Source organism: Hippoglossus hippoglossus, chromosome 6 (genome assembly GCF_009819705.1).
Source record: "Hippoglossus hippoglossus isolate fHipHip1 chromosome 6, fHipHip1.pri, whole genome shotgun sequence".
Lineage (NCBI taxonomy): Eukaryota > Metazoa > Chordata > Actinopteri > Pleuronectiformes > Pleuronectidae > Hippoglossus > Hippoglossus hippoglossus.
The window spans coordinates 21,321,124-21,346,397 of record NC_047156.1 but is presented as its reverse complement, the minus strand read 5'-3'; the positions used below and the strand labels follow the sequence as shown (position 1 = coordinate 21,346,397).

General features: G+C 40.2%; 2 protein-coding genes across 2 annotated transcripts; one reads left to right on the top strand and one right to left on the bottom strand.

Moving 5' to 3' along the window:
• Positions 1 to 1,399: 1,399 nt before the first annotated feature.
• snx1a (sorting nexin 1a) lies at positions 1,400 to 14,937 on the bottom strand. Its single transcript, XM_034588965.1, has 15 exons — positions 14,241 to 14,937; positions 10,958 to 11,906; positions 8,799 to 8,935; positions 8,468 to 8,543; positions 7,780 to 7,823; positions 7,215 to 7,356; positions 7,037 to 7,115; positions 6,861 to 6,936; positions 6,486 to 6,599; positions 6,003 to 6,096; positions 5,494 to 5,699; positions 4,640 to 4,783; positions 3,911 to 3,991; positions 3,748 to 3,819; positions 1,400 to 3,048 (listed from the first exon to the last, which is right to left on the bottom strand). Exons 1-15 carry the CDS (start codon positions 14,367 to 14,369, stop codon positions 2,998 to 3,000), a joined length of 2,394 nt encoding a protein of 797 aa, XP_034444856.1. The 5' UTR covers positions 14,370 to 14,937; the 3' UTR covers positions 1,400 to 2,997.
• Positions 14,746 to 24,617, top strand: sv2 (synaptic vesicle glycoprotein 2). The gene is made up of 13 exons (XM_034588984.1): positions 14,746 to 14,879; positions 15,805 to 15,903; positions 16,396 to 16,557; positions 17,275 to 17,437; positions 17,820 to 17,941; positions 18,790 to 18,953; positions 19,044 to 19,124; positions 19,423 to 19,518; positions 20,649 to 20,737; positions 21,089 to 21,216; positions 21,799 to 21,894; positions 22,615 to 22,774; positions 23,799 to 24,617. The coding sequence occupies exons 1-13, from the start codon at positions 14,780 to 14,782 to the stop codon at positions 23,980 to 23,982; spliced, it is 1,644 nt and encodes a 547-aa protein (XP_034444875.1). The 5' UTR covers positions 14,746 to 14,779; the 3' UTR covers positions 23,983 to 24,617.
• Positions 24,618 to 25,274: the final 657 nt, after the last annotated feature.

Here is a 25,274-nt window from a genome sequence, read left to right as displayed (position 1 = left end):
AGCCAGCAAATCTTTTTAGGATTAAGGAAAAACATTATGGTTGGATTTTCTTGTAAATAAAATGGATACTGTCTTAAACAATCTAATATCTGACATGTTCCAACACATTGTAACTGGTTCACTTCTGCGTGAATGTTGTTTTCTTGATGGACTAATCGTACTGTTTTATCTTAATCCTAAAAAGATTTACTGGCTTTTTGTTTCTGGTTTGGTTTGGTAGAAGTTACATGATGTAATAATCTGTTGTCTGTAAATGAAAAAACGTCACAGAGAAGTGAACCTGTTAAAATGTGTTGGAACATTAGCCCGTCAGAAACTAGATGGTTGAAGACATTATCTTATTTTTTTATAAGGATCTCTTGAATTTGATTCATGTTCAACCAAGATATGTGGAGAGGAGTTTCTACAGTTGAAACTTTCTACAGTTGAAACTTCTACAGTTGAGTCCATAGACTCTGATCTATGGAATAAAGACTTAATAGATAATCTGGAATGAGTCATTGAATTGTTTTACACTGCTATGTCTTCATCATTCAGCATTTGAAAATTAACTTTAGATATGATTTTGGGGCTTTCTGCTTGGATTATAATTTCACATTTGTTGAGGTCTTAATGGAGTTTATTGATGACCTTTATCAGCCTCTCAGTGATCAGCAGGAAATACAAAACAGTAAGAGCCACCGTATGTAAAGATCAGTTTTGGGCTCTATTGAATAACAGGTTTTTTAGATCCGGGGAGAAATAAGACACTGACGACTGAAGTTCTTACTGAAATCTTAGAGTGTAAATAGTGCAACTTTTATTGATTTGTTTTAAAAGATGTTTCTATGACAGTGCACGTTGCTGACATTGACAAGTGATGACAGAGGATGAGGATGCAACAACGAAAAAAAAACAAGCCTGTAATCGAACCGTCACACACACACAAACCAAAAACACAGCGCAAAAATAATGTCTGCAAGTGTAGTGATGCCTTAAAGACAACAAATGATACAAAGTGTTTGGCTGCACAGTTTCAGTTTAAAGTTTGCAAATGTGAAATTAAAACTGGAATAATCATACGATGGCAGCCCCGTCACGAGGTTGTTACTGTTTGATGTTGAAGCTCAGTTGTCAAACTGAGGCGTCAGAGATAGGTCCACTGTGACATCAGTACGTTACGTTCTTCACGTCTACAGGCCAACATCTGCAGCTCTGGTGCTTTTTAAAGGACAATTCCAGGGTTTTTTTTTACGTGCTGTTGCCAATTGGACAAAAAGCAGTCAGTAGTGCTTAGTGAGGAAATGATTCATGTATTTCAAAATTCAAACGATCATTGAAGTCATACAAAAATTAATCAAAAATACCAAAACTGTTACCACTTTCTCAAAAGTGCTGATTTGCTTCTTTTTTCCATTTCATATCTGTAGATTTAAAGGTGCCCTGTGGATTGTTTCGTAAACAAGATTGCGTATAGATTCATGGTTTCTCACCAGTTTTTTGCAAGAAAGCTAAATTATTTAGATCCGTCGTGGTCGACTCAGAGTTGTTTTCTCCACCTGTGTTGGCACATTGCTGTGTTTCTTGGCAGCTTTCAATCTGAGAAAATGTGAAACCATTGACAGGACGTCTCTGTGTGAGATACTAATAAAAAACAAAGACCCACAACAACAACAACAAAAAATCACTTCTCTTTAACTCTTTAAATTCCTGGTAAAACTCCACAGGGGACCTTTAAACATCTTTGGGTTATGGAAAGATGTTGATGAAACAATGTTAAGATTTCATGGCTCTGGGATACTTTGTATTTTTTATGATCTTGTATTTATAGAGTAAACAAATGAAAATATCAATTAATCAACAACATAACAGATAATGAAAATATTCTTAGTTGCAGCGCTGGTATTCTAGGACCTGACCCCCGACCATGTTTTGAAGTAGCATCACATCCATGAGGCTACACACGGCTCTACTTGGTCAGACTAATCCACACAGTGAGGACACGTCTCTGACATCAGCCTCAGACGTGACGTCGCTGTGAGAAGTTTCAAGTCTTCGCAGGTCAATGTGAACCCAGACGCTGACGACAACTAAGAAAGTAACTGAAGAAGAACAAACAGAAGTAAACGGACTTAACTGTGACTAAAACACCAGTATCACTCTTAAACCCCAGCACTGACACTCATGTCATTATGGCTGCTGCGGAAATAACATCATCTCTACATCTTTCAGATTTAATTTGGCGTCTGGAGACAAAAACACCATTTAGACTGAAAAAGGCACAGAAATGTGTAATTTTTTTTTTTTTTTTACAATGATTTAAATCAAATCCGACAACATTAAACCCACAAGCTTCACCAACAGTACGATGCAACCCACAGCTGTAGAGTTTACTAATCTAATGCCTCTTCACCCGACACCCAATCCCCTCAGCATCAATAGTATTTTAAATCTGAAAAAAGAAAAGTTAATCCACCAGGTGGAAGTCCTCACAATTCGTATATATCAATCTGATATTTTATCCCTTTTAATCATTTGAAAGCAAAGAAAAAAAAAATAGGTTTTTTGGCCACTTTCATCATCTGGGTCCCCAGAAAAAAGTGATGAGAGAGCGGCCGCGCTGTAAACGATTAACCACTGCTGATGTGAGGGAGCTCCTGATCACGTGAGGGAGAAAATCCTGAGAACGACGACGCACTCGGCTCATTTCCCTTCTCCTCGTGTGGAAACCAATGGAATCATTCACCTACACTTTGACCTCCTCTCATAGCGTCCGTATCTTTGTATTTGCATACTTTTTTCATCTAGTAAGAAAATATTTGTGAAAGGTTATATGGAAATATACAATTATTAATACAATAGGATACAGAGCCGTTGTGTTAAAGGTGATTAAAAAAAACAGGTTGATTGTATCTCCCTTTACAATGCACGCGTTCTCCTTGGTTTAAAGGCAAAAGAGGTAAAGTGTATAAGAAGAAGGCAGCCTGTTGCGTCGTCCAAAAGGCTGGTGCTCGAGGATTATGCGATTGCTTTTGCTTCTGGTAAGAAAGCGTCCCAATACTTTATCAGCTGGAGAAAGAAAAAAGAAAAAACAGTCAACATTGTCAGGTTCATTTATAATCGACAGGTAAGAGACGGTTAATGGTTGGACAGACATATCGTCAAAGAATTTACAAACAAGTCAAAGTCGGACATAAAGCAAAAATCTATTAGATCCATTTTCTCAAACACGAGTATTTGTTTTTTTGAAAGATGTATGGATTTTACACTGCTGGGTTAGGAAAACATTTTCCACACATTACATTCAGCTGTTCGAACCTTCTCCATATTTTCTTTGTGCCATTTTATTTAAGTTTTTTTTAAAGAATTGTTTACACAGATGATTACCTCGGCCAAGGAGGTTATGTTTTCATCTCCATTTGTTGGTTAGCGGGATTTTGCAAAAAGTACGGGACAAATTATCATGAAATGTAGTGGAAGTGGTATGAGTCAAAAGAACCCATTAAAAATCGGTGCAGATCTGGATCAGGGGGCGGATGCAGGAATTTTTTTTCACTTCCTTTATGAGATAGGGCATTATTCCACATTTTCATTGATTTCTCAGAGAATAGTTCATGCATCTAGAGGAAAAAATTTATCAGGTATGTTTATGGAACTGATATCTATGAGTATGTGAGGTTTGGTGCAGCTTGACTGAATCGAATGTTGGGCCTTGGCGGAGGTTCATGCTCTGAGTGCCATTCTAGTTGAATCTTGAGAAATTCTCACCTGCTGTTGAGACTGAAGCAGAGACTCCAAGTACTTGATTATCTGTCGTTTGAAATTTTTGGCCTTTTCTTTCTGTAAGAGAAAATGTTAAATATTAAAGTACTGACAAACCTGTTCAGCTGTTCAGTGTCATCCAGACAATAGAGAGTATAAATATTTGTACCTCAAAGCGAATGACTTCCTTTCTCACAGTAGCAGAAACTCTGTCAAACTCTCTCTCATACTGCGTCACCTTGGCCTCCCACTGTGGACAAGAACAGTTGTGAGTTGAGGAAGCAACTTTGTGCCAAAATATCAACAAATGAATCACTTAACAATTTCACATTATTTGCTATAAACACTGTTACCCATTGGCTCTCATCAGGCAGAATGAATATTTCATTCCCACTTTTGTCAGGCACAGAACACAACCCTGGAAGTGACAGATCCAGAGCCCAGCTCGGTTCATTTAGTTTGAGGACTTTGATGACTGATGGGCCTTGACGGAGGAATGAACTACTTCTACAGAGCTTCATTCCCCGCCCTCATCATACGCCCCCATAGGTTATGTAACAAGAATCCCTGCCTTGCAGTTGGATGCTTCTGTCGACCAGTAAGGCTGCACGAAGTATGATCAGAATCTCAGTATTTAGAAGAGTTGACCGTTGATCTTCATCACTTTATCCTATTTTGACATTCATGTTAAATTTGGTCATAATTAGCAGATGGAAAAATCTTTCCATTCATGTGAATGGAACGCAGGAATGGACAAAATACCCAAAAATATCCTCCCCGTCATAGCAACAGAGAACTTCTATCACTGGTATAAGTGAAGCCCTTCGAAGGGGCCCCTTCATCAAACCCAGCACTTTAAGGTAGTTATTTTCACTGTTTTGATTTTTTTGTGTCGTACCTCAGCGATCTCCTCTTTGGCCAGTTGCAGTTTGTCCGGCTTGTTGGCCCACAGCAGTTTGGCCTCGGTCTCCCTCTTCTTCTGCAGCATGGCCTGACCGTCCTGCCAACGCTGCCACGACTTAATCCGGTGATCAAACGACCCCTGCAGGTCACAGACACTCACAGGATCACTCCATGTTTACATTAGCTCTATTTACTTTAGCTCTGTAGCTGATTCTGATTCCTTTTAGGGCAACTTTGTCAAGCCTTTATTTGCTGTCAAAAATAATGTGTCTTGTGAAATATGTGGAAGTTTAATTTATTTATTTAGATCTTAAATTTATTCTAAGATAAGTGAAAAGAGAGCAAACATGAAAATACACCCTCATACATCACTTTGTAAAGTATTTAAAGTTATTTAATTAACTTTCCCATGCTTGTCTGATTTTATGATTCACTTAAAAGTGGAATTTCATCTAAAAATAAAATTGTCCTCGCCAGGACTCAAACCAACTACTATTAAAATGGCAGATTTGACCTCACTGCAGTGACGGATAGAGAGGCTTGGAGTTTGAGATTGTAGTTTATGTAGCAACCAGTGCAAAGATCTAACTACTCTGCATATATCAGCTGGTATCTTTGTAAACTTAGTATCTAAGAATACTGAAAGTTTGAGTCCAACTCAATTATCTGTGGGTCGAGAATAATTGACCGGGATGAGCCTTTCAGACATTTCAATATTTTACAGAAGACTCAACATAGAGAAGGTGTGCAGTTGTTGTTGCAGATGTTTTTATTTGACTATTTGAAAAATGAATACTTCACTGTGCAAAATCAGCTTGGATTAGTTCCATATTAAATTGTTCTCATTACCCTCACGGCTCCGAGCAGACGGATGAAGTCAGCGATGAGCTCGGCGAAGCTGAAGGTGTCGTTTGAAGCCTGGTCCTGGTGTAGCTGCTCCATTTTGTCCTCCACCTCTGCCAGCTGGGACAGAGCTCGGGACAGAGCCGTGTTGTCCTCTGCGCTGCCCAGCATGGCTGCACTCTTGGCAAAGCTCGCTGTGTTCAAGGACAGCTCTAGATGGGAAGCCAAATGTTAAACACATTCCACAAGTTACCACGTGGCAGAGATAACTCTTCTCAGCTTGGGTTTCAGAAAAACTAGCAATGACTATGACACCAGTCAATACTTGCAATTCTTACAATATTCTTTAAAGAGCAGGAGACACTGCACATGGGATGTTTAGAAGGTTTCAGGGAGACAAAGACATGTCAGAGTGTAAAAGATTTGAACAGATGCACTAATCTAATATGATTAGCAGATAACCAGGACTGGGTGTTATGTGATGGAGTATCTGTCACCAGTTGGAGAGAACCGACCTTTCCTGTGGACGACCAGGGATTCGACCAGAGCGTGGAGCTTCCTGAACTGCTGGTCTGCAGACTCCACCTCCTGCAGCTTATCCTCAAACCACTGCAGCAATACAAACTGTTAGTACATCTCCAACAACAAGGCCCCTACGCACTGTTCACAGTTCAAAACAGCCTTCAATGTCTAAATACTGTCAGTGAAGGCAGAGCCCTTTGACATTACAGCAACTAACACTGAGAACAGATCACAGAACTCACATGTTATGTCACAGTGGATCAATAACCAGATTAAATGTTATCATGAATTACATTGTGTGACAGCTGAACTTTTTAAGTACAATGAATGATGCTAATGAGTCATGTGAATCTCCCCTTAACTGTGAGGTTCAAATGTTCAGATTGAAACATGCAGATTTCATCTTTACATTAAGGGCTACTCAGGAACAGAAAATGTTGTGAACAGCAGGAGTGTGTGTTTACAGCTCAACTCACCACATCGGACTCGTTCATCTTGATGGTCATTTTACTGACAGCATCCGTTGCTTTGTTTATCATTTTCAGGAAGCCGGCGCCGCTCAGAGCCTGGGTGCTCACCGCTCTGGGCAACTGAAGACAAACACACACACCAGCTGTGAATACACTTAGAATCAATTGTAGGTATATGGCAGAGAAATAATTCATCCCTCTTCCAAATCTTTGCCAAAAGGGAAGATTTCGTCATGAATTTGATTTATGCTTTAGTTGTGGGCGTGGAAGTGTCACAGTCTTAAAGATAACAATATTTCAAAGTGTTTTGGGCAAAACAAAAACTAAACAATTGTTTTCTAAAGAAAGTCCAGAGGTTCTTCAAATTCAGTTTCATCTTACCTCCTCTCTCTCCAGGAACTCTCTGACATCTGGATCTTGGAGAAGCGATGGGTGATTTACCACCCTCTGGACGTACCTGTTCAATGGTTACATTGTGGAAAGAAATCTCACTATCTTGCTTGTAGGGGCAGAGTAACTTTGAGATTTGTGGGACAGGACTTGTTGTTTTTTCTTACCGCTCCAAAGCACCTCTTCTTCTCTCAATGAAGTCTGCAGATGAGGAATCCTCCTTTCCTACTTTCATCTTTGTCATACCTGTGCAAGACAACATCCATTATAACAGCTACAGGAGATTAAATTCACACTTACAGTATATGAGAAAATGTGAGGAAAGGAATTAGGCAGTCAGTCTACCCAAGATGCTCTTCTCTGGCGGCGGAGGCACAATGCAACCATTTGGCCCATGCTTTTCAGAAAGCTTCTCATAGAGGCCGAGGAAGTCGCTGAAGCGTCGCCTCACTGTGAAGTTTTTGTTGCGGAACATGGGCAGTGTGGTCTGAAAGAGACAGTTTTCTTCCCTTTTAGTTTTCACTATATTTCATGTGTGTAACAGGAGTTATGTGGCACTCATTTCATTTGAATACATGTCTGGGAAGTCGCTACTTCTCGATGAGGTAACACAATGGAGAAGTCCATGTCCCGCTGATTAAAGTATTGCAATATGTATTTAAAAAAAACGGATAACAGTGTTTTATTAAACCACACTTGCAACAGTAACTACAGGTGCTGCCAAATCAACCAGGAGTGAAATCTTTGAGATGTTACTTTAATTCTGACACAATCTCTATTAGCCTCTCCAGAACAGTGCACGGGCGTTTCTTCAACAATACACGGACCAGTTACCACATATCTTATGATTAACCAGACTGAATTCCTCTGATTTAAGATGGTCAACTTCTCAGTGAAATGACAGTTTTACCTGTGTGGATAATTTGTAGGCCATGTAAGCATTCATCCCATCACCTGAAAAAAAATAGACAACATTTACTGAGTTGGTGCAGAAAAAAGGACAAAAATTGATATAAATACTTACAGAATATTACTCAATGCAAGCTACATGTGGGTTATAATCATTGGTACTGTTAAAGGAGCTTATCCTTGAGCTACTGAGTTGTTCAACCCCGGAGTAACCTGGTTGACGCTCTCTGCTTGTTTTATGCATGCAAATGTATGAGGTGGGCGCACCCACTCAGCAGCACTTCGTCTGCTACAGAACATCCATTTATTTGCTTAGTCGTGAGAAAAATCCATTTCTCACGACAGCGGTCAAAAACCGTTTGCCCTTCAGGGATCAAAACAACAACTCACAGTCACCTACCCTTATACCTGTGCTGCGTGCACCACAGCGCCACCCAGTGCTCATACAACAGAATTACAATTTAAACCTAACGCCTGTATTTGGCTCCTACAGGTACTTTACAGTAGTCTCACCTTCTTGGTTATTTAGTCTTTTTCATCATTTTGAAGTTATACATTCAAGGACCTCAGAATAATCTTTTGCTTGCTTGATGTTTACAGAGCACAAAACAATGTGTATGTTTATTGCAATAAATTGAATAAACCAAATAGATTATTTAAACATTTTATTTAAAAAAAATAAACCTCACCTATTTTTTCAGGGTCTTTGACAGAGACAAAGATTTCAAATTTGTCTTCCTGCTCCTCTTCTTCCTCTTCATCCATCTGAAACAAATATTGAACAGAAAGTCAAAGTGTAAGATTTTTGTTTGTTTTCGGGTTATTTGTCAAGGTGGTCGAAAAGAGCCGTCAAACTTACATTTCCAATTACAGATCAAAAATCTGATACCCCAGGCATCTTTAGAATTAATAAAATGATGTACAGAAAATGAAACTTATTGAGCTCCAACAGTTTTCAGTAATCATTATGTTGTGGTCACTGTGGGAGTTTCAATCTGGCTTTGGATATCTAGTATGTACCTCCTCGAGGGCAGCAGACTGGGGCTTGGCCAGGCTGGCAGTTGCTGACAGCGAGGGGGCGGGCGCAGACGGTTTGGCCGTCACCTCCTTCTTCCTCTCGCTCCGTGGGCTGTCAAGAGAAAGTTCCACTGTGGCTTCTGTTAGAGAGGAAAGGAAATTGAAGAAGCCAGATGTGGGTCATCCCATTCCGTATGGAAACATGTGCACATGTGCTTTATTTATTAGACCGCCCTGGCCTCTTTATAAGTCTAAGCATGAATTCACATTTACACACAATTATTTACATTATACAACTAAATGCCTCTGGAGGAAGCCTGTCGTTTTTTAAACTTATTTGATTATATTTTCTTTTGATTGACATTTTAACTAATTTGCTTAAACTACTTTTTTACATTACAGTTTTGACTTGAGAAAGTGCAAGTTTACAATAAAGGAAATGTCACTCATTTCCACACAGGATCTCTGGAGCTCAGTCAGCAGGGCCGATGGGTTCCTGGTTACCACAGCCGCTCTAGGAATAGTCATGGCTGTTCCAAAAAACTCCATTTAAGTATTATGAAAGACACTGGACACATGTCAAAGACGACCAAGCAAAATGGGAACCGTCAATGCAGCAGAAATGTTTTTGAAATCTTCCCCGGGCTGTGGCTCAGCACAATCCTGTCTCTGAGCTCTAATATACAAAACTCAGCTGTTGGACCTTATAGAGAGAGACTCTCCAAATCATGTCCGATCAATACAGAAATTGGAGGAGGCACCTGATTTTATTGAGTTTCATAACAAAAGGTTTGAATATTAAACGTAAATGAGTCCTGTCATGCATGTAGATTGATGAGGTTAAAAAATATGCTTTTGTATTGTAATTTAAACCGACTAATAATGCCATCAAGACAAAAAATTAGAAGATCAGCAAAACTGTTTCTTTACTCTACTATTTTTTACTTTCATATTTCCTGTTTGATTGTGCATTGTTGAGTTTTTTTTTTAAGTGAATACCTTGCTTTGAATGTAACCGTGGATGGCTACTGGTTTACTGCTAATAATGCTTGTTTGAAAATCAATCCAACCTCAGACGGACAAAACAAATAACAAACTGGAATGTCACTCAGTAAATCACACACCTCCGCCAAGGCCCAACATTACGCTTAAATCCGATAAAGCCGCACCAAAATACACACACTCAAATATCAGTTCCAGATTTTGTTTTGCATCAAGAACTATGAATTATTCTCTGAGAAGTTAATGAAAATGTTAAATACATTGTTGTATCACAATGTTGAAAGAATTAAAACAATATTCCTGGATCTGCCCCTGATCCAGATCTGGAATAAATTTCAATGCATTCTTCCTTTGGTTTCGCCCAACTACTCCACAAAATGTCATTAAACTTGCTTCAGTAGTTTTTGCATAATCCTGATAACAAAAAAACACAGGGGAAAACATAACCTCCTTTGTGACGGTAACCATTGAAACTGATCACTTATGCAGAACTCCCACAAAGGGTGAAGGAGTCACCATGTCTAAAAGGTGCACACAATATTCCCAGTGATACAAAAGCCAATCCAAGCTGACATTGGGCGAGAAGAGGCGTCCACCCAGTGTATCGCCAGTGTATCACAGGGCTGACAACTACCATTTACGCTCACATTCAAACCAACAGTCGATTTAGAGTCTCCACCTGACATAACCCCAATCGGCATGTCTTTGGACAGTGGGAAGAGGCCGGATTACCCACAGAAAACCCACACAGACAAGAAGAGGACATCCAAACTAGACACAGAAAGGCTGTGGCCAAACCTGGATCCGAACCAAGAACCTTCTTGCTGAGGTGACACTAGCAGCCTGTGCAAAACGAACTTTGCTGCATAACAAAGGTCGTGTGGGCAGTTTTTGTTTTTTTAACGGAGGGGAAACTATCAGTTCAAAAACATCTGTAGCAGTGTAGAGAAGGCATAGTTTCTGATAACAGTTTGATAATAGTGTTTTCACAGCAGATATGTTGACTTAGCAGAGTAAGTGAAGCCAAGTTGTTCCTGATTACACTTATAACAACTCTGAGTCCCAATAGTTAATTCCATCACTATCACCTGAGCTTTTCCTACTTTCACATTCATACACAAAAATTCGGTGTAACCAAAGAATAAAAACAATGGACCCACCAGCAAAGATGTCCGTCTCCTCTTCAGAGTGGACTCCGTTGGTCTTGGAGTTGACGGTGCTGGTGTTGCTGACACTGGGCGCAGTGGCGAAGGCTTCTTCGGTGAAGATATCCCCGGCTTCTGCAGGGTTGATCTCTTGCAGAGGCCCAGTTATGTTGACGCCACCACCAACAGCAGCAGCTTTGGTTGTGACCGTTTTGTCCTTCTGCTCTCTATTGATGGTTTTCTTTGAAGTGGCACCCAGCGGCTCACCAAAAAGATCCTCGTCGGGTTCACCGAAGAGGCTCTTCTGCGGCTGCTTGTAGTCAGATGTAGTCAGCAGCGGGTCTGCAAACAGGTCGCTTCCCTCCTCCTCCTCATTGAACAAGTCAATTGTTGCCATGCTGGGTTTTTGGGCCTCAGCAGCGGGTGGTGTATCACTAAGGAGGTCAACCAGGGGGTCAACAAATGTGGCAATGCCAGGTGGCTGTTGTGTGTTGCTGTCTGATTCACCACCTGAATCCCCAATGATGTCAAAAACTGCAGCAGTGGAAGCTTCCTCTACTTCCTCTTTTCCTTCGCCAGGTGGATCTGGATCACTGCCCGTCACTTCACTTTTATCCGTTGCTGTGTCAGCAGGGGCATCTACTATTACAACTTCCTCTTGCAGTGCCTCAGTTTCACTTCCCAGTAGGTCGACAAAATCATCCGAGGGTTCGTCTAAAGAGATTATAGCCGTGTCTTGAGCTGCAACATTGTCAGCAGCCTCTTCGGTTACGTTGTTTGTTAGGTCAACAAAATCATCCGAGGGCTCACTGACAACTTCACTTGCCGATTTGATTTCTGCTTGGCTGCTGACAGGCTCGATTAAGAGATCGCTCATGATGTCTGAGGGAGGCGTCATTAAAACATCAATAGGTTGATTGGCAGGAGGCAGTGTGTTGTCCAGGTCGACCAGTGGAGTGTCGCTCTGGAGATAAGGGGGAAAAGTATTTGAATATGGCTGTAACTAAAATTCATCTGTCAGTTATATCTTGGTTAATCAATAAAAAAAAAAAGACATTTCAGGAGATAGTAAAAAATAAAACGCTATAATGATTTCCTTGAGCCCAAGGTGATGATTTAATTACTACGTTTACATGGACAGCAATGTTCTGATATTAACCAGATAAAGATAATATATATCTGAATAAATCACTTTCATGTAAACCGCATTTTCTGATTAAACCTGAACAAGGTAATTCTTAGAATAAGCAATTATCGAATTAAGACGTGTGGAATATTCTGACCTTAGTTGCATTATGCAGACATGTATTTGTCTTAATTACATTATAACGTCTTATTGGAGTTTTCACAGCATTTTGTGCAGCGGTTACCAACTGTGTGACGTCATAATCAAGCTACGCTCCGTAACATATAAACAAGAATATGAATGGAATATCTATTAGCAACTTATACAAGCATCCAAATTGAAACAATTGTTCAGAATAAGGTCTATAGTCAGAATATTGCTCATCTTTTTTGTTCAATAAACCAGAATACATAACATTTTTTCAATCATGTTGAACACAGTGAAGCAGAAAGACATCACATTTGAGTGACTGGAACAACTGGTAAATGATGAATATGATTAATTCAAAATACCGTTAGTCAGTGACTAAAGGATTAATCATTCCACAAACTCCTTGTGATTAAAAGGGGCTTTAGTGGTTTTAAGTTTTAATGGATATGAAGATTTAAACAAGTTCTGTACGTAGTGTGAGCAACGGTGGAAACCATATGTTGTGAATTGGGCTGCTTGTTTCACGTCACCTCTATAGCTGAAGCAACATCCGTGACTTCAGCTAGAAGCTCTGTTACATGTCAAATCCAGAAATGCTGACCGACGTTTTCCATGCAGGAATGAGTCCAGCTCGCAAAAAAAATCAAAGACAGCAACTTTGCAGCCTTTCCTCTGAACCTTGACTGTGTGAAAACATCCGGGTACTGACCATGTGACCACAGCTGACTCACATGACAGGAGGCAGCCTGAGCCAACTGTTGACTCTCATTCAAAAGGGTATCTGCTTTTTCAACTCAGTGTTTTACATGAAGTCCCAGAAACACTTCCCTGATAATGTCGGCTCTCACCGTCAAACCTCACGGATCGCTGACATTAGACCGCTGTTTACTTTACATTCTATATGCATGGCCTGCCCACACACACATGCTGAGGACTTTGGTTTTGGGACCAGATTTTGGTTTTAGATTTTTTTCTTTTTTTTGGATTTTTTCTGCACAGACAACATCAACTAATCATTTACCCAACGGGTACTGTATTAAAAATGAGAATTATTGTATATAGATTGATCTATATAATGGCAAAAACACCCATCATTATATCTTGGACTTCAAGGCGACACCGCAAATAACCAACCATCTAAAATCACAAAGAGCATGAAATCCTCACATTTGACAGCTGTGAACAAACAGTGCTTTTACATGACATAGACTCCATCTATTAGACATACGCTAATGTTGGACTCAAGGCTGTGACTAAAAATTATTTAATTTAATTTATGAATTGTCAAATATGCCAATCTTGACATCTTCAAATGGGACTATGATATATAATCGGATAACATTTTGCAGTTTCGCTACTTTTGCTTTTTTAAATAGTTTGTATAAATAGTGTAAAATGTCTAAAAATGTAATTCCCACATCGCAAACAACTAATTTGTTATTTTCTTTCCACAATGACAAATATGATCAGTTTTCTAATATCATTTACTAGGTACAACAATAGAAAAAGCAAATATTGGACTTTTATGTCTAATAAATGTGTCTAGATAAAATGAATTCCCAGCTTATAATTTGTCGTTAAAAAAAAAGAAGATGAATCGTCTTATCACCGCAGCTCTAAGAACAGCTAATTGATTATGAAAATATCGGTTGACTAATTATCGGTCGATCATCTAATCAATGAATCGAGTAATCGTCTCATCTCTCGCGAGTCATGTGGTTTCCTGACGGACCTGATCACATCACAACCAGACTTCTTCACAGAGAAACTCACGAACGGGTCAGTTCCAAAGCTCCGTGTAGCTGAGCTTCTTTAAGTTGCAGTAATAACTATAAGTGACATTAGAGCTGCACGTGTCCACAGTATTATTCTTAGTGATTTCTATGCAGTGAAAAAAGCCAAACTAAAGGGAAACTTGCTCAAAGTGTCTCATTAGCATTCTCGGTTAGCTAACTAAGTACCATCGGCAGTAAACGTCACTTAGCCCAAACGAGAGGCCGGGGATCGAACACTCAGACATACCGGGCTGAGGAAGAGGTCCTCCCCGTCCTCTTCATCACTGTCTCGGCCTCCGACGTCTTCGGGGTCCAGCACATCTTGGTCCTCGGAGTCGGGGAACGGAGGAGGACTGCGCTCCGAGCTGGTCGCCATCTTCTATCTTTCTTTTTTTCTCCACAAACACAAGGGGAGGTAACGTCAGCGGCTCACACGGGCTGTAGCGCGGAGGCTAACAGGGCTGCTGCTACACACCCGAGCTGGAGCTTCACCTCCAGGCACTGACAACAGGGGCAGGCTGCAGGGGAGCGGAGGCTTCGGGACTGGAAGGGACAATCCACCGCTGGCTTCTTACTTCCTGGTCCTCCTGGTCCTCCTCCTCTTCCTCCTTCTTCCTCCCTTCTTCTCGTCAGGCTAGCTTCAGTCGGTAGTTAGCTACCCGGGCAGCGGCAGCAGTCATGGGACAGACGAGGTGTGGACCGGGACAGGGGTTCAGCTCAAGTTAGCTCATGTGCACACACACAGCTCCGTGCCCATATTAGACACATCCGACCTTGAAGGGGGGGATGTCTGGTCACATGCGGCCCGGAGATGTGGAGGATCGGCGGCCGCTGCTGCTCGGCGGAGGAAGTCACCTGGAGCCGGACGAGCTGGACTCAGACGAAGGTAGAAAAGTGTGGCACTCCATCACTTCCGCATTCACGTCGGATCGTACCAGTGAATCAGTTCTCTGAGTGCAAGCCCTGATGTCATGTTTTAATTCAAGCACTAAAGTAACTTGTACAAATCTACAAGCACTGGTCTTGCCTGACATATTATTACTTGATTATTTACTTAAATATTGCAACTAAACATATGTTAACTTTTCTGGAGTTTCTTTCCATTTGATGTCGCCTCATTATTTAGCTGATCAATAGGAAACTAATCTGCAATTATTTTCACAACTTAATAATCATTGCAGTTATTTCAATTCGATAAAAATCCTAAATATAATGCTGACTAAAATAGATGTTTTTAAACACCTTTCAAGACGGCCGCTCCTAAGTGCTTTACAAATAAGGACAAATAAAGAAAACAATCAAAGTTTGAGACAACAAATGAAATAATACAACATCATTTAAAAGCAAGACAGGTGAAAAAAAAAGAAACTGTTATAACTAGAGTAGCAAACAGTAGAGCTCAATCCTCCGCCAAGGTCCAACAGTAATTTTCTTTTGTTGTTGTTTAATCAATATCCAGGAATTATTCTCTGAGAAATTATTAACAATGTTGAAAACACAGTGTCTTGCAGATTGCATCTGCTGCCCCCTGATCCAGGGGCGCACCAACGTTTTATGGATTCTCCCCTCACGTGAAAAAACATACTCGTTTCTGCCAGTTTTCCTTATCAGCAACCATTGACCTTTTATCTAGAGCTCCATTTGCAGCACCAAAGGAAAACTCCAATGCAACTGTTGAGTGTGTGATATGCCTCAAGCTTCCATTTCTCCTGACCTGCGCGTGTGTGTGTTTGTTTGTGTGTGTGTGTGTGTGTGTGTGTGTGTGTGCGTGCGCGTGTGTGTGTGTGTGTGTGTGTTTTGTTGCATCACAGGTGAAATCATCTTTGACAGGTGCAGGTCAGACTTGAAACATGAAGCCGGGGGAAGTGCAGAGAGAAAATTAACATATGAGGAAGCAATGGAGGAAGCAGGTAAACTAACAATGGTTCTCTCTTCTACTATTGTCAGGGAATGTTATCATTCTCTGAAACATGCGTCGTAAAATAATATTTGAGGTGAAAAGTCAACATAGGGTGTTGTTGGATCTCTCTGTAAACCGGAGAAGGAGCAGTCAACACTAGAGCCTGTCGAACACATACATGGTCTCAATTACATTTCTCTGTCATCAGGGTTTGATAAAGACATCTTGGGAATTGTCGCCATTTTTCAAAATATATATTGATTGATTGACCTATGAAAGACCTTTTTAGACAAACATTTCTGTAGATTTAACTGTATCTTTAAATTGGTACATCCAGACATATTTGTTCAGCAGTATAAATGTGAAGAGTTATGTTCTACTTTGGTGCATAATAATTGTTTGTTTGCCTGTTTGTTTGTTTGTTTGTTTGTTTGTTTGTTTGTCTTTGTTTTCCGCAAAGACTTCTCTCCATTCAATTTACTCCTTTGCTTTTGCCTCTCAGGTTTCGGTTTGTTTCACTGGCTGCTGTTGGTGGTTTGTGGTTGGGCCAACGCCAGCGACGCCGTGGAGATTCTCTGCGTGTCTTTCCTCCTGCCAACGGCGCGCTGTGATCTGCTGCTGACCTCCTCAGACATGGGCCTGCTGACTGCCAGCATTTTCCTGGGTGAATCTCAGTCACATTAGATAGACCACTTATCGTACCTGAGCGGGTTCACCTGTGGCTGCAGTTATTGAAAACCAAGGGGCACCAGTGGACTGTGTCATTTTTCTCATAGTTCCTTTGAATATGTTCTCTGCTAAAGTAAAGTTGTCTCGCTGGCATTAAAATGTAAATGAAAATCTCAGTGGGACACAAAAAGATTAAGAACTAGTTATTTTTCAAAATCTGAACATAAACTTTCAGATCTTCTCGAAAAATGAAAGCAAGCACGTTGGTCAGTAAAATTGGTATCGGTATCACGTAATACTTTTTGGAAATGCAAAAAACATATAAAATAACAGTTTTAATCATCTTATGACATTTGTGACCTAAAAAAATAAAAAAAGAACTGTAGTAAACAACTAAAGCAAAATATAAATAGACTGAAACAAAACTGAACAGACACAGTATTATAAAATAAAAAGAGATGACTATAATATTGGGCCTACAAATAAATTAAAAGTGTCAGTAGATTATTGTGTGAGTTAGATCACATGTTTGATATTTTTGGACATAACATCTCAAGCATCCGAAAAATAAAAATAATTTAAATCAATAATAACTCTTCATGGTATTTAAGAAAAGATTTGGTAAAACACAGAAAGTTAGCCTATTTTTAAGAAAAAATATTATATAACCGTCTTGTCATGCTAATAATATGCTAATTATCCCATTTTCCAGGAATGATGGTGGGTGGCTACATGTGGGGCTACTTGGCTGACCAGAGGGGGCGTCGCCGGGTCTTGGTTGTGTCCCTGACAGTTAATGGGGTGTTTGGAGGTCTGGCCTGTGTGGCTCCGTGGTTCTGGCTCCTGCTGCTGCTGCGGATCATCAGTGGCGTAGGGTGAGCGTGTGTTTTATATATATATATTTAGTTAAATTAACTTTTTTATGTTAAATTTCTTTTATCATTGTTTTTTTGTTTGCATGCTGGTCAGACTGACAGCCTCTTCCCTGACCCATACCACATCCTTTCACCAAGTTTCATAGAAATATATTCAGTTGTTTTTGTGTAATGTTGCATACAAACAAAACAAAAATTCAAAAAAACGGACAGGGGTGAAAACGTAACCTCCTTAGTGGAGGAAATACGCAGCTAGTGCCAGCATTAGACCAACTAGTGTAACTTTTTGAAATGTACCTCCAAAACAACTCGTTTTGGCAAAACTAACTGGATTTCAAATAATAAAACTTAAGGGTAAATGTTGACTTCTTCTCTTCTGTAGGGTGGGCGGGTCAATCCCTGTTATCTTCTCGTACTTCTCAGAGTTTATGCCCCGACGGCGGAGAGGAGCAATGATCAGCAGTCTGGCCACTTTCTGGATGGCAGGAAACATCCTGGCTGCAGGTGGGAAGAGACAGTGATAATGTGTCTGTGTCACAGGATACGTCATTTAATAAAAGTGCTGCCACCAACTGTGAAAAACTGTCACATGTTTGGTGTGCATGTTATATCTTTTTATGTTGTTGAGACAAAATTCTGCTCAGTAAGTGTTAAAGGTATCCTGTCATGTAGCATCAACACATCACCAGATCATGTTCCATTGTATTCTAATAGTTTCTAATTTACTAATACATTGATCCTAGTTCTGATGAGTCCTAATGTAGCACCTCATTATTTTAACCAAGATATAAAAGAAATCACCGGCTTGTTAGGGGACGTGTATGTTCTGGGATTTCCTCATACTAATTATTCATCTGCACAATAATCAAAAAGAGATTATGGTTATATACAGTGTTGGTTTAACTCTGAATCCAGCACTTTTTGCTCTTGTTATGAAACTGGAAAATACTCCAATAATAATGTGCTTTGTTTCCTCTATTTAACCTCTTCTCTGTATTATTGTTATTATTTTTATTGTTATTATTCTTTTATTTTTGAGTTTCTTTGATAGCGAAGGTAGAGATACAGGATAGTGACCAAACCCAACATCATCCATCTTATTTCTATTCTTTATTTAAGTTGAGCCTTCATATTCAGTCTCTACAAATTGATCTATAAAGTGATATTCGGTGTCTCTCAAAATGTATCTTGGCTAAACCCAGTGACAGCATCACAGAAGGGGGATGCGACGCCAGAGTAACATCATCATGCACATCTGAGTGGAAAATGAGGAAGAGAGGGAACATTTAACAGTTGGGCACTATTGACATAAGACACAATTAAATCCATTGACTGAGAGTTTATGTCTGCAGGTCTGGCCTGGCTGGTGATTCCCAGTACCTGGGCACATTTTTCTCTGGGGACACTGGACTTCCAGAGCTGGAGACTGTTTGTGCTGCTTTGCTCCATTCCCAGTCTCACCTCAGCCCTAGTATTCAGGCAGCTAATGCCAGAAAGCCCCAAGTTCCTCATGGAGGTATGTATTTAAAGACCGGTTGAACGTTTGTGTCAGCCTGATCTTTCTGTCCTGATGTGTCTTTCATATTTGTATCCCCTTCTCCTCCAGGCTGGTCGAGAGAAAGAAGCAATCCATGTTTTCAGATTGATGTTTAAGCTGAACATGAGGGGAAAAGCAAAATCTTTCCCGGTATGAAATAATTACTGCTCCTTTGGTCCTAAATGTCTTTATTGTCATTGGTGTGTCTACAAATATAACTGGTTTTGTTTCATTTAAACACTGATAAAGCACAGAAGTGCAGTGGTATTGGTACAAAGACAGAACAATACAATTTGTCATGTGAATGACAAAAGACACAACTGATATTACATTAAAAGGTTGAATTATTATTTTACAAAAACAGTGCAATAAACATCTCTTTTACTGCTCCTCTAATATTGTATACTACTGAAAGTGTAATGAGTCTAATGTAGATCCTCTTCTGCAGGAATTCGGTTTGTGTACAAGCTCCAAGCAAAGAGAAGTGGATGAGACCAGAGCTCAGGGTTCATATCGAGAGCGACTCTCAATTATTTTGAAAAAGGTAATGTCACTCACCCGGACAAAGCCATGATTGGACATCACAAGAGATGTTTGTCTGCAGAAACACACCTTTCCCCCCCTAATGTTACCTGGAGCCTTATCTTGTTTGACTAGTACATAATGTTGTGGTTATTTATGGTACCTGTAGCAACAGGACCGGATCAACATGCTGTGGGGCCCCATGGGCAGAACATGAGCTCTCGACCCCAATTGCCCTTCCTGTGCAGAGTGTATAGTTTCTCTGTGCTGTTACGTTTCAAAAATGAACTAAATGTCCTGTCCTCCGTCTCCAACTTCTGTCCCAACTTTAGTTTGTGATAGTGTAATTATCTCACATGTATTTATGAATAAGCACACTGTAACATAACATATCAACTGAGATAGAAAATGTGTTTAATCAGTTTTGGACAGATAAGATCAGGCCTCAAGATTAGGTTGAGAAACAGGAGTCACCTATTCCACCTATTCACCTGCACCAATTTCATTGCATATTTTAATTCAGTGGAACAAACAAACGGTCTGAAGACATAGTGCCACTAGAAAGCCATATGACAATAGTAATACATCTAGCATGGCCACACATATGAAGTGGTATCGCCCTGATTTGTCTGCAGTGGGACCGGCACATGAGCCCAGTGTTTCCCACAGAATTTATTAAGTCTTTGGTGGTAGAGCGGGTCCACGTGCTTCATTCTCACTTGCAACAGAGCCAGAGTGTCAGGCCCACAGACTAGAGAGTGAAACTGAATTTTTCTGCACTGAATGCCACTCGCGAGTACACACAAGGCTGCAGCTGAAACTATGAGTTTGTGCCGTTTGCGTGGAAGGTAAACATTTTATGGACAAGAGGGAGAGACCGAGGGAGCATGAGGGAAATAGCGCTGCAGGAAACTCTACAAGGACTCAATAGAGCAGAACACTAACTTAGAGAACTTTTATGTTAATATGGGAACTGTACATTTTTTGTGTTCATTATGAAACTTCTGATCCGAACCCTAATCCGATCTGTGACTAAAAACTGATCCGATCCAAACTGTTTTGTGATTGCACCCCTATAGATAAGTGCTGATTAATTATTTCCTCTTTGTTTCTCAGTGTCATTTGATATAATTTCTGTGGTGTAACCTGCAGGGCCTGTCGCCCATTAAACAAATGTTTAATGGTTCCCTCAAATCAAGGAGCATCACTCTGCTCATCATCTTCTACTGCATCGCCTTTGGGTGAGAAATCCCATCTTCTTCTCCACATATTAACTCATCAGCATCTGCAGGGAAGTGAAGCAAGATCTCTTTCATACTTCTGTTGTCAGTTTGAGGAAGACATGAGAAATACAAGATCAGGACTTTTTTTTCTAATCCATATCAACACTGCTGATGTAATAAATCCACCACAGCTTTACTAGAAATCCTGTGATTTAACTGCTAAAGTGTTCTAACAGATGATGTTCTTTATCAACTTGCCTATAAGACTTTGTATCAAAGGATAGTCAACAGTTAGCACATGTTTGAGACTTGTATAAGGATAGATATATTAAAAGCCAACACTAATACATTCTGTGTGTGTGTTTGCAGTTACTATGGGCTGTGGATGTGGTTCCCAGCGTTGTTTGCGAGAATGGAGGATGGCGGTTCGCCTTGTGCCAACGTGTCCCTCTCATCTCCTCTCCACAACCAAAGCTGCTACCCGGTCAAGACAGCGGGTGAGTTTCTGGGATAACAAAGACTTTCTGCAGGTTTCACTGCAGTCAGCTCTCCACCTTCTTCCTCCAGTCGGTGAACAGAGAGCTGAAGATGAAGCTCAATATTATACAGGAATTCTGGCATTTTTTTTAACCTGGGCCGCCCTATGTCTAGAAGTGTGTGTGTGTGTGTGTAAATAAATGGTTCTTACAAAAGCATTTGGAATCAGTCGAGTAGATCACCTCTGCTGGCAGCCGCCACATGAGAGCAGTCGCTACAATGTAATCTCATCTGGCTACAGCGACAGTCCACGAAATGTCCTCTAAAGTTCCCCTTTTCACTAATAAAAGGCGCAGATTGTTATTCTGGGTCTTTGCTGAGTCTGGCAACATTGCACATGTCTTGCTCAATGAGGGGGGCCAGGCAAGTGAAAGAACCTCAATCCTGTACTTTAACTGTAAACCAATGCAGGGATGTAAGTGAGATGCTGCATTCTGCACAAGCTGTAGATGCAACAGGGATGATTGAGCTTAAAATATGGTTTGATGGCCTTATCTTTATTTCACCCTCACCTCTCACTTTATCTGTTTGTCACCTGACAGTGTATATGGAGGGTTTCATCATCGCTGCATCAAACCTGCCTGGCAACATCTTCACCATCCTAATGATGGACAGCACTGGAGGAAAGTCGCTACTGTGTGAGTCTATTGTTCATTTTCCTCATTTGTTTCATTTGCTCGTCATTTTGTGTTACGGTGCCTGTCTGAGGGTTTCACACCCACTCTCGTCAGTGTCAGATTATTATGTTCAGCCTTCTCATGCTTCAAAAAACGACAAGTCCATAACAAGTCTTTTCAAATGGTGAGTAAATATTTTTTCTGAAAGAAACCTTAGTTGTTTTGTTTGGATCGGGCAGAGTGTGTCATATTTACTGTCCCCATCTAGATTCAGTCAAAGAAAAGAGTAATAAATAATCTGCTGGCATATTTTCACCCCAGACTGTTTTTTTTGTGCAGCATCAAGTCAAGTCTCAAAGCGCAGCATTTGTTGCGTGTTATAAAAACATGGCGGAAGGAGCAGCAGGCAGGTGGGGGTAGTAACAGCAGGAGAACTGTTAGTAATCTCTGGCCATATAGCTAACAGATGCTAACATTCACTGTTGACACATTACATGCGTTAAACAAACGCAGCCACCCACACATATTAAAATTTAAAGCAAAAATTATTAACAATTTTGCAGTGTGCAAACATCAACTTGGTTAAAGTCAATGAAGTTCTATCACAGACGGCTGCTCAGAAACTGCATGTTGTTACAGCATGAACATATGGAGAAGTGCCACTAGGTCATGCTGCTACACTGTCAATGCTAACACTGGATGTCTGATTTGAAATCCCTCCCTTCTTTGCTGTGTCTCCAGGCTGCAGCTTGGTGGTGTCCAGTCTGAGTGTCTTCCTCATCTATGTGGTCCAAACCAAAGCCCAGAGTCTGATCCTCTCCTGTGTGTTCAGTGGCGTGTCCGTCATCGCCTGGAACGCCCTTGACGTGGTGGGAACAGAGCTCTACCCGACACAGCTACGGTACCTCGTCTTAAAACTCAACTTAAGTTCAACAAGGTCTATGAAAGCAGCTTAAAGTTAACCTGTGCAGATTTTGATCAAAAATAAGAACAAAAAGACATATGGCTGATAAACAGGGATGTATTTCACAACTTCAAAAAATAAATAACCTTTGTAAATGTTTAATGCGGAGACTAGATGTGTTTAACATGTATGTTAGACCTGAGGATTTCACACAGGTTTTGGTGAGTACTTATGAATGTTCACATATCTTTATAAGAAAACACAGTATGGCATTCATTTATTTTGGTCTGTGAATTTAGAAGTATATTCATAATAAATAGATTTTGTGGGTTTCTTTAACCACCAAGAGAGTCAGTGGATGTGAAGATAAATCTAAGGTCTCAGATTGAACTTTCAGCTCTTCAGGCCTCCAGAAATCAATGTAACAATCTGAGTCTAAAATACCGGGAAGCATTGTTAAAGGTCACATTGGAGAAAAGTCAGTTAAATGTCACATGAGATACTTCTATAGAGAACTACTGGGTTTTACTGGTATTTTTTCATGCTTGTATCTCTGATCTAAGTTTTTTGTATTTTCTTTCCTTTATTTTAAGCATAGACAAACTAGAATGGCACTCACCAAGGCCCAATGTCTCAGTTAAATTAAATTAAACTGCACCAAATTTTAAACACTTATACATAATCAGTTTGTTTTTTTCATCAAGATCCATGAATTATTTCCTGGGAAAACAGTGACAATTTCCGAAAATAAACAACAACGTCCTATCTCGCAATGTTAAAGAAAGTGAAAAAAAAATCCTGGATCCACCCCCTGATCCAGACCCACACTAACATTTGATGGGTTCTTTCCTGACACATCCTTCTACCAAGTTTTGTGGAAATCTAGTCACCTGTTTAATTGTAATCCTGCTTACGTCTTTACAGTTTTGTATAGAATATAAAGTTGTGCTCATCTTACAGTGGAGTAAATACAGCACAGATTCTCACAAGTTGCCATCTCCTGTGTCTTAATCTCTCTCAGGTCCTCGGCTCTCGGCTTCTTCACAGGTGCGGCCCGCGTGGCAGCGATCATGGGTAATATGGTCTTTGGGATGTTTGTGGACAAGAACTGTGCCGTGCCGGTGCTGCTGGTCTCTGCTCTGCTGCTGACCGGAGGACTGGTGGCTCTGCTGCTGCCACAAACCAGACAGACTGAGCTCACCTGATGGCCGACATTTTATATCAACAAGTTATCATAAGAAAGGGCACTGGGGGATTAGTGATGTGCCCTTTGTCACCTCTCTTTGCCTTTTTAAGGTGCCTTATCTAGAATACCATGAAAAAGCAGCAGCAGGCGCTCTTGAGTGAGAAGGACAAGAAAGGCAGTTGTACCACAATCTACATTGTAACATTGTAAGAATGAAAATCCTAACCAGATGGGAACTCTCAGGAATACTTGAACTGAAAAAAAAGATGTCCCCTAATGTTTTTGTCAACCTTGACATGAAAAGTTTCTTGAAGGATGTTTCAGAATCTTTGTGGTACGTTTGAGGATTTGGTTACTCAATGGTTTTAGGTGAATTATTAGATTCCTAGATGTGTCTGAAATGTCTTTTAAAAAAAGAAACACTCCACATCTTTCCAGGCTGACCTGCACATTCATTCTAATACAGAGGTGTCATTCTTCCCTGCACAAAGTGGACCAAACCGTTTAATCATTTAGCAATAAACCAAAGATTTCCAGTTCCAGGACCAAAACAAGTACAAATGAGCCTGCGTGGCCGCGTTTACCATCATCTCAAAGTTCTCTATTTGAAATTACTACTGAAGCGTAAGTAAAAAAACTCTACTTTTCATTTCAGCAGCGTCTTGGTGTCCTTTTATCTGTACATGTACTGTCAAACAGCTGAGCCAATCGCAGCTGACACTGGGCTAGAGGCAGGGTACACCCTGGGAATGTCGCAAGCATATCACAGGAACAATGTTGCCCTCCCGTCAGTGTATGGTGGTGAGATGCATTAAATTAAGGACAGCATACAATACACCTCAAATGCAGTTAAAACTAACGCATGTTGGTCTCTTATGCATTCTTTTTTCAGACTTTCAGAAGCTGTGCAATTCACAGATATGCTGGTATTATGATGTGAAAAAGGGTTTCTGTGAGACATTTCCAACTAAATCAAACGTGAAATAGTCAAACTTGGAATAATACTTTTTTTCCTCATGCATCAGAACAATTTGGACCAACAGCTATTGATAAAAAACAATAATTATCAATTCAAACCATTGTTTAAAGTTGAAATGGTTTTAAAATACATGCATTGTCAACAAATTAAATCTTACATTGTTCTGAATAAAACTGATAATGAAATCATATGTTTAGTTAACACAATTTTAAATAAATGATTTATAAACATGTTATTTTACAGCTGATAAATTCGATTGAAACAATGTTTTGAGATTAATTTTTATCGCTTGTCTTTAAAGCTGCAGTGTGTAGACTTTAGTGACATAAAGT